We start from the raw sequence: 16808 nt of genomic DNA, 5'->3' as shown, positions 1-16808 counted from the left end.
CTCAGGTAGGCCGTGGCATTTAAACGATGCCCAATTGGCACTAAGGGGCCTAAAGTGTGCCAAGAAAACATCCCCCACACCATTACATCACCACCACCAGCCTGCACAGTGGTAACAAGGCATGATGGATCCATGTTCTCATTCTGTTTACGCCAAATTCTGACTCTACCATGTGAATGTCTCAACATAAATCGAGACTCATCAGACCAGGCAACATTTTTCCAGTCTTCAACTGTCCAATTTTGGTGAGCTTGTGCAAATTGTAGCCTCTTTTTCCTATTTGTAGTGGAGATGAGTGGTACCCGGTGGGGTCTTCTGCTGTTGTAGCCCATCCGCCTCAAGGTTGTGTGTGTTGTGGCTTCACAAATGCTTTGCTGCATACCTCGGTTGTAACGAGTGGTTATTTCAGTCAAAGTTGCTCTTCTATCAGCTTGAATCAGTCGGCCCATTCTCCTCTGACCTCTAGCATCAACAAGGCATTTTCGCCCACAGGACTGCCACATACTGGATGTTTTTCCCTTTTCACACCATTCTTTGTAAACCCTAGAAATGGTTGTGCGTGAAAATCCCAGTAACTGATCAGATTGTGAAATACTCAGACCGGCCCGTCTGGCACCAACAACCATGCCACGCTCAAAATTGCTTAAATCACCTTTCTTTCCCATTCTGACATTCAGTTTGGAGTTCAGGAGATTGTCTTGACCAGGACCACACCCCTAAATGCATTGAAACAACTGCCATGTGATTGGTTGATTAGATAATTGCATTAATGAGAAATTTAACAGGTGTTCCTAATAATCCTTTAGGTGAGTGTATATATATATATATATAAACAAACCATTAAAACAACAAAAGCACATCAAAAAATACTAAAAAGTTTAATCAAAAAGAAAACTGCAAATACAAAAATAAAAGCCAAAATAAAATATTAATAAAAACTATAATAGCATATAATTATTACTAAAATAACACAGATACAGCTTCTGTCTGTTTTGGGGAGAAAGATTCTATTCTGAAGTCCAATTGGTTTGGTCAGACGCATCATGTTAGCAAGTTTGTGCTTTCAGCCGACAGCTAATGACTGTCGAGAGATACAGAAATAGGAAGAGTTAAAGAAAAGACAAATGTGCATACAGTATTTACCCTCCAATTAAGGGGAATGACTGCTCTGAGGTCTCCTCTGATTGACACACACCCGTGATAGGCTGTGATTTGCTTCTAGGCCGTGCTGGAAATTGAGAAAGCCTGCAAGTCTGACAACTGTATGCTAATGCGTTCACTTTATGATAATTCAGACACTGGGTGCTAATCATGAAGCTCCGCACAGACGTGACATTTGGTCCGGCTCACAGATAGAGGGCAAATACACAAAACAGGACAGTGACACGAATGTCAGAGACTCTGATTAAGTCCCAACACATCGAGCGCTATATCGCTCAGGTTTATTTATTGCCAAATTAGAAGAACAAAACATGATGTCACTGCAGAAAAGACCAGAGCTGCTGGTCCTCAAGTTGGTTTAATGGTCTTGATTGGTTTAAATCGTTTTTTTAGCTGGTCTTCTTGCCTAAAACCACCAATGGGAAACTTTGGAGACCAATATAGCAGGTTTCCATTGGTCAATTGTGATGGTTTTAGACATATTTTGGACACCTGCTGATCAAACAAACATAAACTAGCTGTAAATTCATGCTGGGTTTTTGAGCACGATGTCTGCATGGAGTGGGTGGGTGTTTCACTTACTTCTGCAGGTTTATTTCAGTGTTTAGTACAGCGTGATGTTGTGGTTAGTCAACAGCTTATGATAGCACAGGCTGAAAACACATTTAGATGTGATGAGCGCCGTTCAGTCATTAACCTAAAGTCAATCAGCAAACCACTTTAATGCTTAGAAGGCTAAGAAAGTAAAATGTCACACCATAGTAATTATTATATATTTAGAAGCCGTGCTGAGTCACACAAAATTATCTTCAGACAGCACAAAAGAAGCCATAATACTGGAGGAAGAGGGCGGAACAGACCGGTTTTAGAACCGGAAAACAGGAAATCAGGGGGAATTTCTAATTTGTTCACAAAAAAATAAAAATAAAATTCACAATCAACATGATGGAAGTCAATTGACTATGCTAAACAGAGTTTCCAGAGATAAATAAATAAATAAAAGATTAAAGAGAATTAAAGATTTAAGCTAGGTATAGGTGTTTCTTAGCCCAAGTTAAACAAAATATTTCTCGAATAAAATTAATTCTTAACAGACAAACAGACAGAACGACAGACAGACAGAAGATAGACGGACGAACAGACCGATGATAGACAGACGGACAGACAGACAGACAGACAGATGATATACAGACAGACAGAAGGATGGACAGACAGACAGATGATAGACAGACGGACAGACAGACAGACAGATGATATACAGACAGACAGAAGGATGGACAGACAGACAGATGATAGACAGACGGACAGACAGACAGACAGATGATATACAGACAGACAGAAGGATGGACAGACAGACAGATGAAGGACGGACGGACAGACAGACAGATGATAGATGGACGGACAGACAGACAGATGATAGATGGACGGACAGACAGATGATAGACAGATGGACAGACAGACAGATGATATACAGACAGACAGAAGGATGGACAGACAGACAGATGATAGACGGACGGACAGACAGACAGATGATAGATGGACGGACAGACAGACAGACAGATGATAGACAGACAGACAGAAGGATGGACAGACAGACAGACAGACAGATGATAGACAGACAGACAGAAGGATGGACAGACAGACAGATGATAGATGGACGGACAGACAGATGATAGATGGACGGACAGACAGATGATAGATGGACGGACAGACAGACAGACAGACAGGCAGATGATAGACGGACGGACAGACAGATGATAGACGGACGGACAGACGATAGACAGACGGAAAGACAGACAGAAGGATGGACAGACAGACAGATGATAGCCAGGCGGACGGACAGATGATTGACGGACGGACAGACGATAGACGGACGGACGGACAGACAGACAGAAGGATGGACAGACAGACAGATGATAGACGGACGGACAGACAGACAGATGATAGATGGACGGACAGACGATAGACGGACGGACAGACAGACAGAAGGATGGACAGACAGACAGATGATAGACGGACGGACAGACAGACAGATGATAGATGGACGGATAGACAATAGACGGACGGACAGACAGACAGAAGGATGGACAGACAGACAGATGATAGACGGACGGACGGACAGACAGACAGATGATAGATGGACGGACAGACGATAGACGGACGGACAGACTGACAGACAGACAGATGATAGACGGACAGACAGACAGAAGGATGGACAGACAGACAGATGATAGACGGACGGATGGACAGACAGATGATAGACGGACGGACAGACAGACAGACAAATGATAGACGGACGGACGGACAGACAGACAGACAGATGATAGACGGACGGACAGACAGACACACAGACAGACAGATGATAGAAGGACGGACAGACAGACAGACAGATGATAGACGGACGGACGGACAGGCGGACAGATGATAGACGGACGGACAGACAGATGATAGACGGATGGACAGGCGGACAGACAGACAGATGATAGATGGACAGACAGACAGACAGACAGACAGATGATAGACGGACGGACGAAGAGACAGACAGACAGATGATGGACAGACGGACGGACAGACAGATGATAGATGGACAGACAGACAGATGACAGACAGACGGACGGACAGATGAATGGACAGACAGACAGAAGATAGAAGGACAGACGGATGTACGGACATATGATAGAGACGGACATACAGATGACAGACAGATGGATGGACGGAGAGATGATAGACGGACAGATGACAGACAGACAAATAGAAGATAGACAGATGGATAGACGGATGGACAGATGATAGACGGATAGATGATAGACGGACAGATGACAGAAAGACAAATAGAAGATAGACAGATGGATAGACGGATGGACAGACAGATGGACAGATGATAGACGGATAGATGATAGACGGACAAACAGATGATAGACAGAGGGATGGACGGACAGATGAGAGACAGACAAATAGAGGATAGTTAGAAAGATGGATGGACGGACGGACGGACGGACAGATGATAGATGGATAGATGGACGGACAGATGAGAGACAGACAAATAGAGGATAGTTAGAAAGATGGATGGACGGATGGACAGATGATAGATGGATAGATGGACGGACAGATGAGAGACAGACAAATAGATGATAGTTAGAAAGATGGATGGACGGACGGACAAACAGATGATGGATGGATAGATGGACGGTGGACAGACAGATGACAGATGGACGGACAGACAGACAGATGATAGACGGACAGATAGATGACAGACAGATGCAAGGACAGACAGATGACAGACGGATGGACAGATAGACGACAGACGGATGGACAGACAGACAGATGATAGACGGACGGACGGACAGACGGACGGGCAGACAGATGACAGATGGACAGACAGATGCAAGGACAGACAGATGACAGACGGATGGACAGACAGACGACAGACGGATGGACAGACAGACAGATGATAGACGGACGGACGGACAGACGGACGGGCAGACAGATGATAGACGGACATACAGATGATAGACAGACGGATGGACGGAGAGATGATAGACAGACAGATGACAGACAGACAAATAGATGATAGATAGACAGATGGATGGATGGACAGATGATAGATGGATAGATGGACGGACGGACAGACAGACAGACAGATGATAGATGGATGGATGGAAAGACAGATGATGGACGAACAGACAGATGATAGACGGACAGACAGACAGATGCTAGACGGATGGACGGAAAGACAGATGATGGACGGATAGACAGACAGATGATAGATGGACAGACAGATGACTCATGGATAACATTATCTTCAACACCCAGGATTTTAGCGTCACTTTGCTGGACATTATCAGTAAAGCAGAAAAAGGAAAATGCTTTTTTTCTTTAGAAGCGATCGCTGCAAAGAAAGATGAACAATAGCTAGTTATGAATTCTGTAGAAAAAGAGAAATGTCACATTCTGACACTCAACACCAAATTAAAACCCTAAAAATATTACATGACGTTCTTGCCTTGTTCCGGCTCCGTTCATAATCAACGGAAAGCCGCGGTGAGCCTCTCGGCACAAATGTTCTCATAAAGACAGCTGACACATTCAGAGGCGCAGTCTAATATTTCATGTTAACATTTCAACTCCGGAGCAGAGATAAAAGCTGCTAAATCAAGCATATCATTAGCCGCTGCATTTTATTACTTGCCTTATTAATGATTTAAGAGCTGATTAGCATGTTCCCTTTAAATGTTATAATTATTTCTGGGGCTTAGGCAAATATCCATTCTGTTGACTAAGATTAAAGTTAAAGATGTGAAAGTTTCTTGGGCACAATTTCTTGACATTTTAATATCCTTTTCTGCCTTGGCGTTAAATTAATTTTTTTATTCTCCTCAAATCTTAGCTTAAGGTGTTTTTTTGCAGCACACAACCTCAGATGCCAGTTCCAGAAGACAACATGAAGAGGAAACATGCTGTTATTAGTTATTTCTCTTTTCCCATTGCTTCCTTGGTAAATGTCAAAAGTTTTCATTTTGATGAAAGAAAAAAAAACAACAACAAAAAATAAAAAAGTGTTCTGATGAATTGTGCACAATAAAACCATGCACATTCATTAAGAAAGTACATAAAATGTTAATTGCAAAAATTAATTAATACTACCATTTAAACACTTAATGAATAAATGTTGTGGTGCATGTTATGATTATGATTTTTATTTAAATGTATTGAATGAACTGTGCATTAAAAACAATCATTAAGAAAGTACGTCAAATGTGGTTAAGTAAAAAAAAATAATAACAATTTATTTTAATATTAAAAATAAATAAATAAATAAAATACTAGTATGTTTATTAATATTTTTCTGCTAAATAAATAACCGTAAATGTTATTTGATGAAAGATTATGATTTGTTTTTATTATTTTTATTTAAATGTATTGATGAATTATGCACATAAAAAATACTTTAAAAGAAATACCTAAAGAAAGTGATGGTTAATAAATAAATGAATTAATTTATTAAATTGAAAAAACAAATTAAATAAAATATTACTACTATTTACATGCTAAATGAATGTATATAAATGTTATTGTGCACATTATAAATGCTGGCTTTAGCTGGTCTCAGAGGCTAGTTTTAGAGGGGATTTAGACACTTTTTTTTAGCTGACCAGGCTGGATTTAGCTGACCAAGCTGGGAGACCAGCTAAAACCAGTTGAACACCATGGCTTGACCACCTTAGCCAGCCTTGGAGACCAGCTAAAACCAACTACTTCCAGCTTAAAGGAACATGCCAACTTTTTGGGACTTCACCGTATCCCCCAGAGTTAGATAAGTCCATACCATTCTCATCTCAATGCGTGCCATAACTCTGATGCACCCACCGCTAGCCTAGCTTAGCACAAAGACTGGAGGTATATGGCTCCAGCTAGCCTAGCTTAGCACAAAGACTGGAGGTATATGGCTCCAGCTAGCCTAGCTTAGCACAAAGACAGGAGGTATATGGCTCCAGCTAGCCTAGCTTAGCACAAAGACTGGAGGTATATGGCTCCAGCTAGCCTAGCTTAGCACAAAGACTGGAGGTATATGGCTCCAGCTAGCCTAGCTTAGCACAAAGACTGGAGGTAAATGGCTCCAGCTAGCCTAGCCTAGCCTAGCACAAAGACTGGAGGTATATGGCTCCAGCTAGCCTACTGCTCAATAAGTGACAAAATAACACCAACATTTTCCTATTTACGTGTTGTGATGTGTATAGTTACATTGTGTACAAAGACTGACGGAAAATGAAAAGTTGTGATTTTCTAGGATATGGATAGGAACTATACTCTCTTTCCTGCATAGTAATCAAGGAACTTTGAGCCGTCCCATGGGTGCAGCGGCGCAATGATATTACAGAGCTCCTGGAAATAGTCCCCAGCACGCTCTCTGTGCTAGCAGGTTGTCACGTTGGTTATGTTGATGGAAGTTAGCCTATTTTCAGGTGCTGTAATAATCAAGGAACACCACAAAGTTCCTTGATTATTACGCAGGAATGAGAGAATAGCTCCTAGCCATATCTAACCATAACCATACACATCACAGCATGTAAATAGGAAAATGTTAGTGATATTTTGTCACTTATTGAGCAGTCGGCTAGCTGGAGCCGTTTTCCTCCAGTCTTTGTGCTAAGCTAGGATAGCAGTGAGTGTGTCAGACAGAGCTTTGGCACGCATGGAGATGAGAATGGTATGTATGGACTTATCTAACTCTGGGGGATACGGTGAATAAGATAAAGTCCCAAAAGGTTGGCGTGTTCCTTTATACGAACTAAGACCAGCCAACCAGCCTAGGCTGTTTTTTTCAGCAGCATAATTTAACTAAATACATGGTAATCGGTTAAAATGCATGCGCGCAGATTACTTTTCTTCCTTAACAAGCGCGCACCCGAGTCCGTGTTGCTTTCACATTCACATGAATCGCGGCACATTTCGAGTGCAACCCAACTGAGACTAGAGACCCAAAGGAACAGAGGGTGGCACGGGACTAGATTTGATGGCCGAGTGTGGGCGCGGGCGGTAAGGTACTCGTGTGTATGCGGGTTGCGGGAGAATAAAACGATTTGCAGGACTCCCACAAAATAAAAATATCTAAAAAATAAAACATCTAAAAACAAATAAATTGTTATTCACCTATTGCACAAAAGCAACAAGAACAACTAAAACAAAATAAAAATGATTTACAAGCATGGGCAGAGTTTCTATTTATGACATGTTGAGCAATGTAGCCAATCACGGACATGTGTGTTGATTTCTTGAACGCAATGGCCAATCAGATGCATTTAAGTTACAATCCACTCACCGCTCAAAACGTCAGAGTTTGTGTTCAGTGCTGAATTTTGCATGCTGGCAAATCCTCTGATTATAACAAACAAAGTGTAGACATTCTCAAAGATTCATTGTGCAGTCAGCTTCATTGATAACGGAGCTTTGTGAGATCGCAGCTTTTTAGGAATTTTTAAGGGAGCGCACTTTGCGCGCATTCTGCCCTGCCAAACCATGCTCGCTGTAGCCTATGCTTGCTTTTATGTTCAATTACTTGAAACTATTTCATGGACATAAAGAAAAAATCTATTTAAACATTTATGCTGGCTTTTGCGGACGGGGGCGCCACAAAACATGAATGTTGCGGGCGGAAGAAGGTAACATGAGCGGGACAGAATCCTGCGGGACTGAAAAATCCAAGCCGTGCAGGTCTCTAACTCAGACCACTTCGGGCACCCGGTTCCACATGATAGCTTTCATATTAGCAATTTTTCATGTAAACCAATCCCTGTTCTGATCTAAACTACCAGTGTGAAAACATCTTATTGGACTACACTAACTCCACCCACTGACATCTGGTTGGGCCAGACAAAATTATTGAAGATGTTGAATTGTCAACAGTGGCAATAGTGTAGGGGGTAATGTGCGTGGTGCCAAGTTTTGATGTAAATCAACCCAAGTTTGAACTCGCTCTATTCCTTTTTCCCATCACATACCAGATTGGAAAGGCATTTATTTTCAATAAAAAGAAAGAAAATATTTGAAAAGTGTACATAAAGTGTCTAGTAATAAAGTGTTTAGGGGCAGGTGTAGGGAGGGCTTTATTGTCCCAATCAAACCGTCTCCATTGACTTTGTATTACGTGAGGCTGCCTCCTTGTCATTTCTGACTTATAACAAAAAAACAGAACAATGTCTAAAAGCTGAAATGTGACAAAGTGTACAGCAAACAAGCCAAAAAACCCACAACCAAAAACCCAGAAGTTTTTATAAGCTGTTGACCCAAAAAACGAGTGTTTAAGGACACAAAAGTGGAACGCGACATGTTATATTAAACTGAGAACTACGTCCACTAGAGGGGAACATAATCAGCGACAGGAAATATAATATATAAAACTGACATTTGGATATTTGACTTAACAGTGACAAAATGTTTACTGCACACAGACATATTGAGGCATACTGAGTGTCAGGATCCCCAAATGTACCCATTCTTCCTGCTGAAGCTTCACGTCTTATTGCCTTTATCCACTTTTGTCTCCTTAAACGCTCGTTTTTTTGGGTCAACAGCTTATAAAAACTAATTTCTGTGTTTTTTAGCTTGTTCGCTGTACACCTTGTCACATAGCAGCTTTTAGACATTGTTCTGTTTTTTGTTATAAGTCAGAAATGATAAGGAGGCCGCTTCACGCAATGCAAAGTCAATGGAGAGCGTTGGATTGGTTTACCTCCCGGTGTGGGCGTGGCCTAAATGCGCTCTGTCTCTCTGTGCACGTTGTCAGTAGATCACGCGTTGAACTTTACACTCCCATCGGTGCTTTTTTGGAATTGTGCTCTCATGGTAGTTTGGCCCTTTTTAGTAAATCTAGTGTAAATAGCATATCGCTAAGAAAATTCTGCTATTTTAACTTAGTGCCATTGATAAAACCCACTGAAGTCAACTAGGTTACTAACTGAAATACACAGTCTACTTTAACCCTCTGGGGTACTTCGGGTCAAAAATGACCCGAGGCGTTTTATAAAATAAAATAAAAAAATCGTAGCTTTATCGGAATGGACCGAAACTTGGTGACTTTATTGGTACTTGGTATATGAACACCCAAAAAATTGGGGACAGGATTTGAAAAGTCTAAAAAAAATAGTCACACTCAGGACCTTCGGGTCAAAAATGACCCCCATAGGAAATTGGCAAAAATATGAAAATACAGAGTTTGTTTGTGCATACAATCTACAAATCAGCCAGGATGCAGAAAAAAGGACTCAAAAGTGAAGGGGTGAATCTCTAAAACATCAAGAGTGCAAAACAGACAAATACACTCACACATAAACACAAAAACACACACAAATGAACGCGTGTCATTCCAAAAGCTAATTTTGGGAAATGTGTGAAATAAAAGCTATTATTCATCAATGTAAGAAATAAAGTGCACAGCAATGAAAGCATGAGACCGTAAGACATCAAGGTTGCAAAATAGACACACTCACACACACAAACACACATAGGGAAATATGAGACTGGTGAAACTGTAACAGAGAAATGTGAAAATCTGTGAAATAAAATCAATGAATCAAATAAAACAATGGGTAACAAAATGCTTTCCATTTGTTCTCTTTCTAATGCAATGTTCAGGTTTGACTTTATTATAAAGTAAAACTACCACCATTTAAACCAACCAAACAAACAAAACAACTTGGCAAAAATAGTCTTTGAGAATCTGTTATTATATATTAAAATCAACAACCTGAAAAAAAAATGGGCAAATATGTGCAAAAATCACAAGAATTCACAAGCCTTTCTACAGAGAGCTGTAAATCCACTATAGTGGTAAAAATGTGCTATTGCATGATAAAAATGCTCAATTGCTCAAAAATTGCTTTCATGAGGCCTAGGCTTGACTCTAAAATGAAATACAGCTTTAATATTTAAAAAAATAATAATAATTATAATATATATATATATATATATATATATATATATATATATATATATATATATATATATATATATATATATATATATATATATATACACACACATTTTCTATTATATTCAATGGGGAAAAATGGGTCATAATTATTGCATAAATATTCATTATAAATCATAAAATTATCTCAAAACACCAAAAAAGAAAAGAAAAAATATTATTGAACAAAAATATATTTCATTGATTTTACTAAAAAAAAATATCTTAATCCCGCCATCCGGGGCCTTTTTGACCCGAAAGTCCTGAGTGTGACCCATAAATGAAGAACCCCAGAGGGTTAAAGATAGCCACTTAAAGGGTTAGTTCACACAAAAATGAAAATTATGCCATTAATTACTTACCCTCATGTCGTTGGACACCCGTCAGACCTCCGTTCATCTTCGGAACAGAAATGAAGATATTTTAGTGTAAATCTGATGGCTCTGAAAGGCCTCCATTGGCACAATGGCACGGTTCACTCTCAAGACAGGATTGGGGACAGGATTAAAAGGCACTAAAGACGTCGTTACAAAGTCCATCTCACTACAGTGGTTCTACAATAACTTTATGAATCGGCGAGAATAGTTTTTGTGCGCAAAAAAACCCTAAATAACGACTTATATAGTGATGACGATTTCAAAACACAGAATCATGAAGCTTCGAAGCGTTATGAATCAGTGAGTCGATTCATGATTCGGATTGCGTGTCAAACCGCCAAACTGCTGAAATTTGGCGATCCAAACTGCTGATTCGACTCGCTGATTCATAACGCTTCGAAGCTTCATGATTCCGTGTTTTGAAATCGTCATCACTATGTAAGTCGTTATTTAGGGTTTTTTTGCGCACAAAAACTATTCTCGCCGATTCATAAAGTTATTGTAGAACCACTGTAGTGAGATGGACTTTGTAACGACGTCTTTAGTACCTTTTAAGGGTCTTGAGAGTGAACCGTGCCATTGTGCCAATGGAGGCCTTTCAGAGCCATCAGACTTCATTTGTGTTCCGAAGATCAACGGAGGTCTGACGGGTGTCGAACGACATGAGGGTAAGTAATTAATGACAGAATTTTCATTTTTGGGTGAACTAACCCTTTAAGTGTCATTCGGCGCATTAGACCTATGAAACAAACCAAAACCTGTACTTGCATGTAAAGCATGAACTCGTATTGTCAAACTGTTGGGGAATCCCACTCCACTTCAAGTGACTGAGATCAAGAGCAGAAACTCACACAGGCTTGTAGCAGAAGCACCATCCACCACCCCCAGCAACTAAACCAGCAGATGTAGTGTTTTGAGAACTAAACCCAACAACAGCTCATCTTCCACATGGATCGTTTTTAGATCCGCCCTCAGAACACAGAACAACGGCATGCGCCGAAAACAAGGACGAGCAAAACACTGAGAGAAAGAACAAAAGTGTCTGGGATTTGTCTTGAGTTTCCTTCTCCTACAGAGCAGCACAATCAGCGCAAATGAGAGGAAATTGCCAAACAGTTGCAAAAATAAACATTATATCCATCACCAGCTCGAAATGAACAATCACAGCATGCAGATTATCCACACTGATTCTATTTAAAACGCTTTCAAAATCAGCCACAAAAGAACTGGTAATTTAGTACAAACCCAAAGCCCACTAAAGCACGTCACACACTGTGCAATTGGACCTTTTTCACAGACTGTGGTGACGAGTTATTAACATTGTAAATCTAGCAAAGATTTTTATGTTTTATTTTTATCCAAAATGTAGGCTGCATTTATTTCGGGCCTGATTAACTAACAGCTTGCACCAGTGCAAACGCTCTTTTGGCGTTAAAAACTACTGTCTTGATAAAGACACGGACAGTTATTTGTGCGACTGACCTTATATTTTATATGCATTTGTAGAAGTTTCTCTTTCAGATGCAATATCTATGGGAGGAGAGTATTTAAATTAATCATTCAACATAACTTATTAATGTTGTTTGCACTAGTCACTGGTATTTGAACTATTATTTAACACCCCAAAAAAGCTTGTCCTAAAGGGATAGTTCACCCAAAAATGAAAATCCTGTCATCATTTACGCACCCTCTTGTTGTTCCAAACCTGTACGAGTTTCTTTCTTCTGTTGAAGATGATATATTGAAGAACGTTGGTAAACAGGCACCCATTCACTTCCATTGTATTTTTTTTCCCTACTATGGAAGTCAAATCTCTGGTTACCAACATTCTTCAAAATATCTTCTTTTGTGTTCAACATGTTCGGTCGATGAGGGAGAAGACGAGAAGACACATTCCCATTTATCCTGGTGTCTCTTTTATCCATCAACCCCTTCTGTCCTGATTTCTTCGAGGGGAGGGTCAATGAGCGGGTAAATGTATGGGACAAACATCCAACTTGGAAAAAAATGCTACGTAGAAACAACATTTTTGTGCTAACTTTCTGACAACATTATTACAGACCATATAAGTTTGAACAAATGTTCTATTAACGTTACTGAAACGTTGCCAGCACATTAGCCTTCTGTTCTGAGAACATTCCCTGTTAGCTGGGACAATATCCTAAAATAAATCTGGTGGTGTTCATGTGCGCTCATCATTATGGCTTTGAATTCCGGCAGATGTTGAGTTCGGGTTGACATAAATTAAGGCTAGGTTTGTTTGAGCAAAGTTGGAAATAAAGTGAACCTCAGGATTGTGCAAACTCGTATAAAAGAAAGACGCTAGCAACGCCAGATCTTCCCGCACAGATGTCTTGGCGTGATCATAACACCTGCCCTCTTCGGCTACAGGTGTGCTGGCAAACTGTCGCAGTCATGAACAGAAGCTGGAGATAAAGATGACATCTGGAAGCAGCTGAAGCTGTCAGGCTTCATGTCTCCATCCTCCCCTGAGGGAGGACAAGAAGATGAGTGTCACCAATCATCACTCCTTCAACATCCTGACCATCATCTTCCTCGTTCTGTCTACTACAGGTAAGACGAAGTGTGCAGATGGTTTCATGTATATCTTCTGTCTGAATTCTGCTGATATAGGCACAAACAGAGTCATCAGAAACATCTCAAACTAAACTTCATTTGTATTTATTATACTGTAAATGTACACACTTTTTAAATTATTTGACAATATTTGTCTCTTCATTTAATTTGTCATTTATTTTAAATTGAATTTATTAGGAGCAATTTTCAACTTGAATAACTTGAGTCATAATTTGAAAAAAAAAGTATTTAAATATTATTTTATTTAAATCACAGTAAATATAATTTTATTTTGGTGTGTGTATATTTTAAACGTTTTTTAAATATAGAAATTCATATTTTTATTATGGAGAAAATGGGGAAAACATTATGTAGGAAAAAGACAATGCACTGTAAAAAAAACAACTTGTACAATCAACTTGGATGTTTAAGTCATTTCGAACTAAATTACTTTAAACTGACAAGAAATTGAGTTGAATCTTGTATAACTTATAAAAAAAAAAGTTGATTATATCATTTTTCACAGTGGGGTAAAAAAACATCAGTTTCAATAAAATTAAACAATTTTATCACACTGTAAAAGTACACAAATATACAACTTTTATGCTTTCATTTTTATTTATTTATTCTTTTATAATCTAATTTGAAACTAAATTAAAGCTACACTGTGTGATATTTTCCCCCATCTAGCGGTTAAAAGGTATATGACCATCCAGTGAATATTAGTTTCTGTTCCTCTCAATTCCGATTTTGTTTTAATCCCTACGGTGGCCGATTTAGTCCAAGATTAATATGGCTTCCAGTTCGACCTCGTCCACATTCGACACGGTGCCATCGAGTGTTAAAACGCGAAAGGCGAAGCTTGAATTCACGGATATGTCCCTCTTTGGCTAATGTACTTTCAAGATGGAGGGGCAACATGGCGACCCGCATTCAAACCCCTCACCCGTATGTATTTTCAATGGCATATTATAAACTTACGAGAATACTTTATTACTTGAAAGAAGTAAATATACATTAATGAGCACATATATTTTTGAAAGAAGTGTTTTTAGCTAAGAATAAACTAAAAAAGTTACACAGTGTAGCTTTAAATGTAATTTATTAGGGGCTGTTTTTAATCTTCATTAGCTGCAAACTGACAATTAATTTGTGTAAAATTTTTTAATAAAAAGTTAAAATCACACAGTAAATGGATGTGTGTTTGTGTTTAATCTAATTTAAAAAGGGCCGTAACCACCATAGACAAGAACACAATTTCATTCACTGTTTCTTTATGCTTTATGAAAACTGGTCTCCTCCAATGTTCAAGACAGAGTTACGGCCTTGGATTTAAAGTGACCACAGCAAAGTCAAAACTTATTTGGAATAAAATTCAATCAGTGGGACACAAAGGTGCCCGTAGATGAAGAAACATCCTCTTATCAGCTTTACCGCTCTCATGCGCACATTCTTTTGAGGCCAATCTCTGAGCGGTCCGATTTGTCTCGCCCATTGTCCATCTGTGTCTCGCTGAGCTTTAGATGATGTCTCGCTGTGAGTTTTCTCTCTGCTGGGAGACTGAAGCTTCCAGCTTTTACATTGATCGAGCGGCGGGATTGTGTGAGATTAGAGGTCATAAAGCTGGATCAAATTGAAAAACCTCTTTAATTATTAAGACAGGCGTGAGTCATTCTCCCTGCAGCAGAGTTTAAAGTCTTGGACAGCATGGAGAATATCATCATGAAGTCTTTAGACGTGTTCTGTGGTTATATATATATATATATATATACACACTGCCATTCAAAAGTTTGGGATTGGTAAGATTTCTATTTCAGATCAATGCTGTTCTTTTGAACTTTCTATTCATCAATGAAACCTGAAAAAAAATGCACAAAATGGTTTTCAACATTGATAATAATCATAAATGTTTGATAGGCAAATCATCATATTAAATGATTTCTGAAGGATCATGTGACACTGAAGACTGGAGTAATGATGCTGGCAATTCAGCTTTGATCACATATCCAAATAGAAAACAGTTATTTTAAATTGCAGTAATATTTCACAATATTACTGTTTTTACTGTATTATGGATCAAATAAATGCAGCCTTGGTGAGCAGAAAAGACATAAAAGCATATGTCTGTTTTTTTAAAAGCATACTGACTTTTGAATGGCAATGTAAATATATATATACACACTGTACACATGCACACACACACATACATCTAGTATATTTATTTATGCGTTACAGTATATGTACCATATTAGATATATGTATATGTACAGTATATGTATATAACCAGTCATAAGTCTCATAGGTATATTTGTGGCAATAGCCAACCATACACCGTGTGGGTCAAAATTATAGATTTTTCTTTTATGCCAAAAATCATTAGGATATTAAATAAAGATCAAGCTCCAGATATTTTGTAAATTTCCTACCATGAATATATAAAAAAATGTCTTATTATTAGTAATATGCGTTGCTAAGGACTTCATTTGGACAACTTTAAAAGGCGATTTTCTCAATATTTAGAATTTTTTGCACCCTCAGATTCCAGATTTTCAAATAGTTGTATCTCTGCCAAATATTGTCATATCCTAACAAACCATACGTCAATGGAAAGCTTATACACACACACACACACACACACACACACACTCATATAAACATACATAGTGTGTAGACAAACACAGTTTTATTACTTTTTAAGCAATTTTTGGTCAATTTTCCCTGAAGTGAAAGACTGTACAGTTTAAAAATGTTCAAATGTCTTATTATTAGTAATATGCGTTGCTAAGGACTTCATTTGGACAACTTTAAAAGCCATTTTGTCAATATTTAGATTTTTTTTTTGCACCCTCAGATTCCAGATTTTCAAATAGTTGCATCTCGGCCAAATATTGTCCTATCCTAATTCCTAACAAACCATATGTCAATGGAAAGCTTATACACACACACACACACACACATACACACACACACACACACACACACACATACATAGTGTGTAGACAAACACAGTTTACTACTTTTTTAGGCAATTTTTCATCAATTTTCCCCGAAGTGAAAGACTGTAAATTTTAAAATGCATTTTTTTTCATTTTTAGGGGCTTTTAGAAGAGCACGAGCATACAAATGCCCTCAAACGTTCACTAAAACTGTTCACTTACTTAAGGACAAGCTTTTGGGAATTAAAGATTTTTTGATATATTTGTAAAATGAAGAGAAGTACAAATAGA

General features: G+C 38.7%; 1 protein-coding gene across 1 annotated transcript in view; it reads left to right on the top strand.

Annotated features, from left to right (window-relative positions):
- shisal1b (shisa like 1b) overlaps nt 1–16808 on the top strand; it is a 73914-nt gene that overhangs the window by 28187 nt on the left and 28919 nt on the right. The window contains exon 2 of the mRNA XM_079809934.1: nt 13396–13578. Within this exon, the coding sequence (XP_079666060.1) occupies nt 13512–13578 (67 nt within the window). The 5' untranslated portion in view covers nt 13396–13511. The remainder of the gene's footprint in view (nt 1–13395; nt 13579–16808) is intronic.

Source organism: Gobio gobio, assembly GCF_949357685.1.
Source record: "Gobio gobio genome assembly, chromosome: 25".
NCBI classification, from domain to species: domain Eukaryota; kingdom Metazoa; phylum Chordata; class Actinopteri; order Cypriniformes; family Gobionidae; genus Gobio; species Gobio gobio.
The sequence above is the reverse complement of the archived record's forward strand: the minus strand, read 5'-3'. Positions and strand labels throughout refer to the sequence as shown.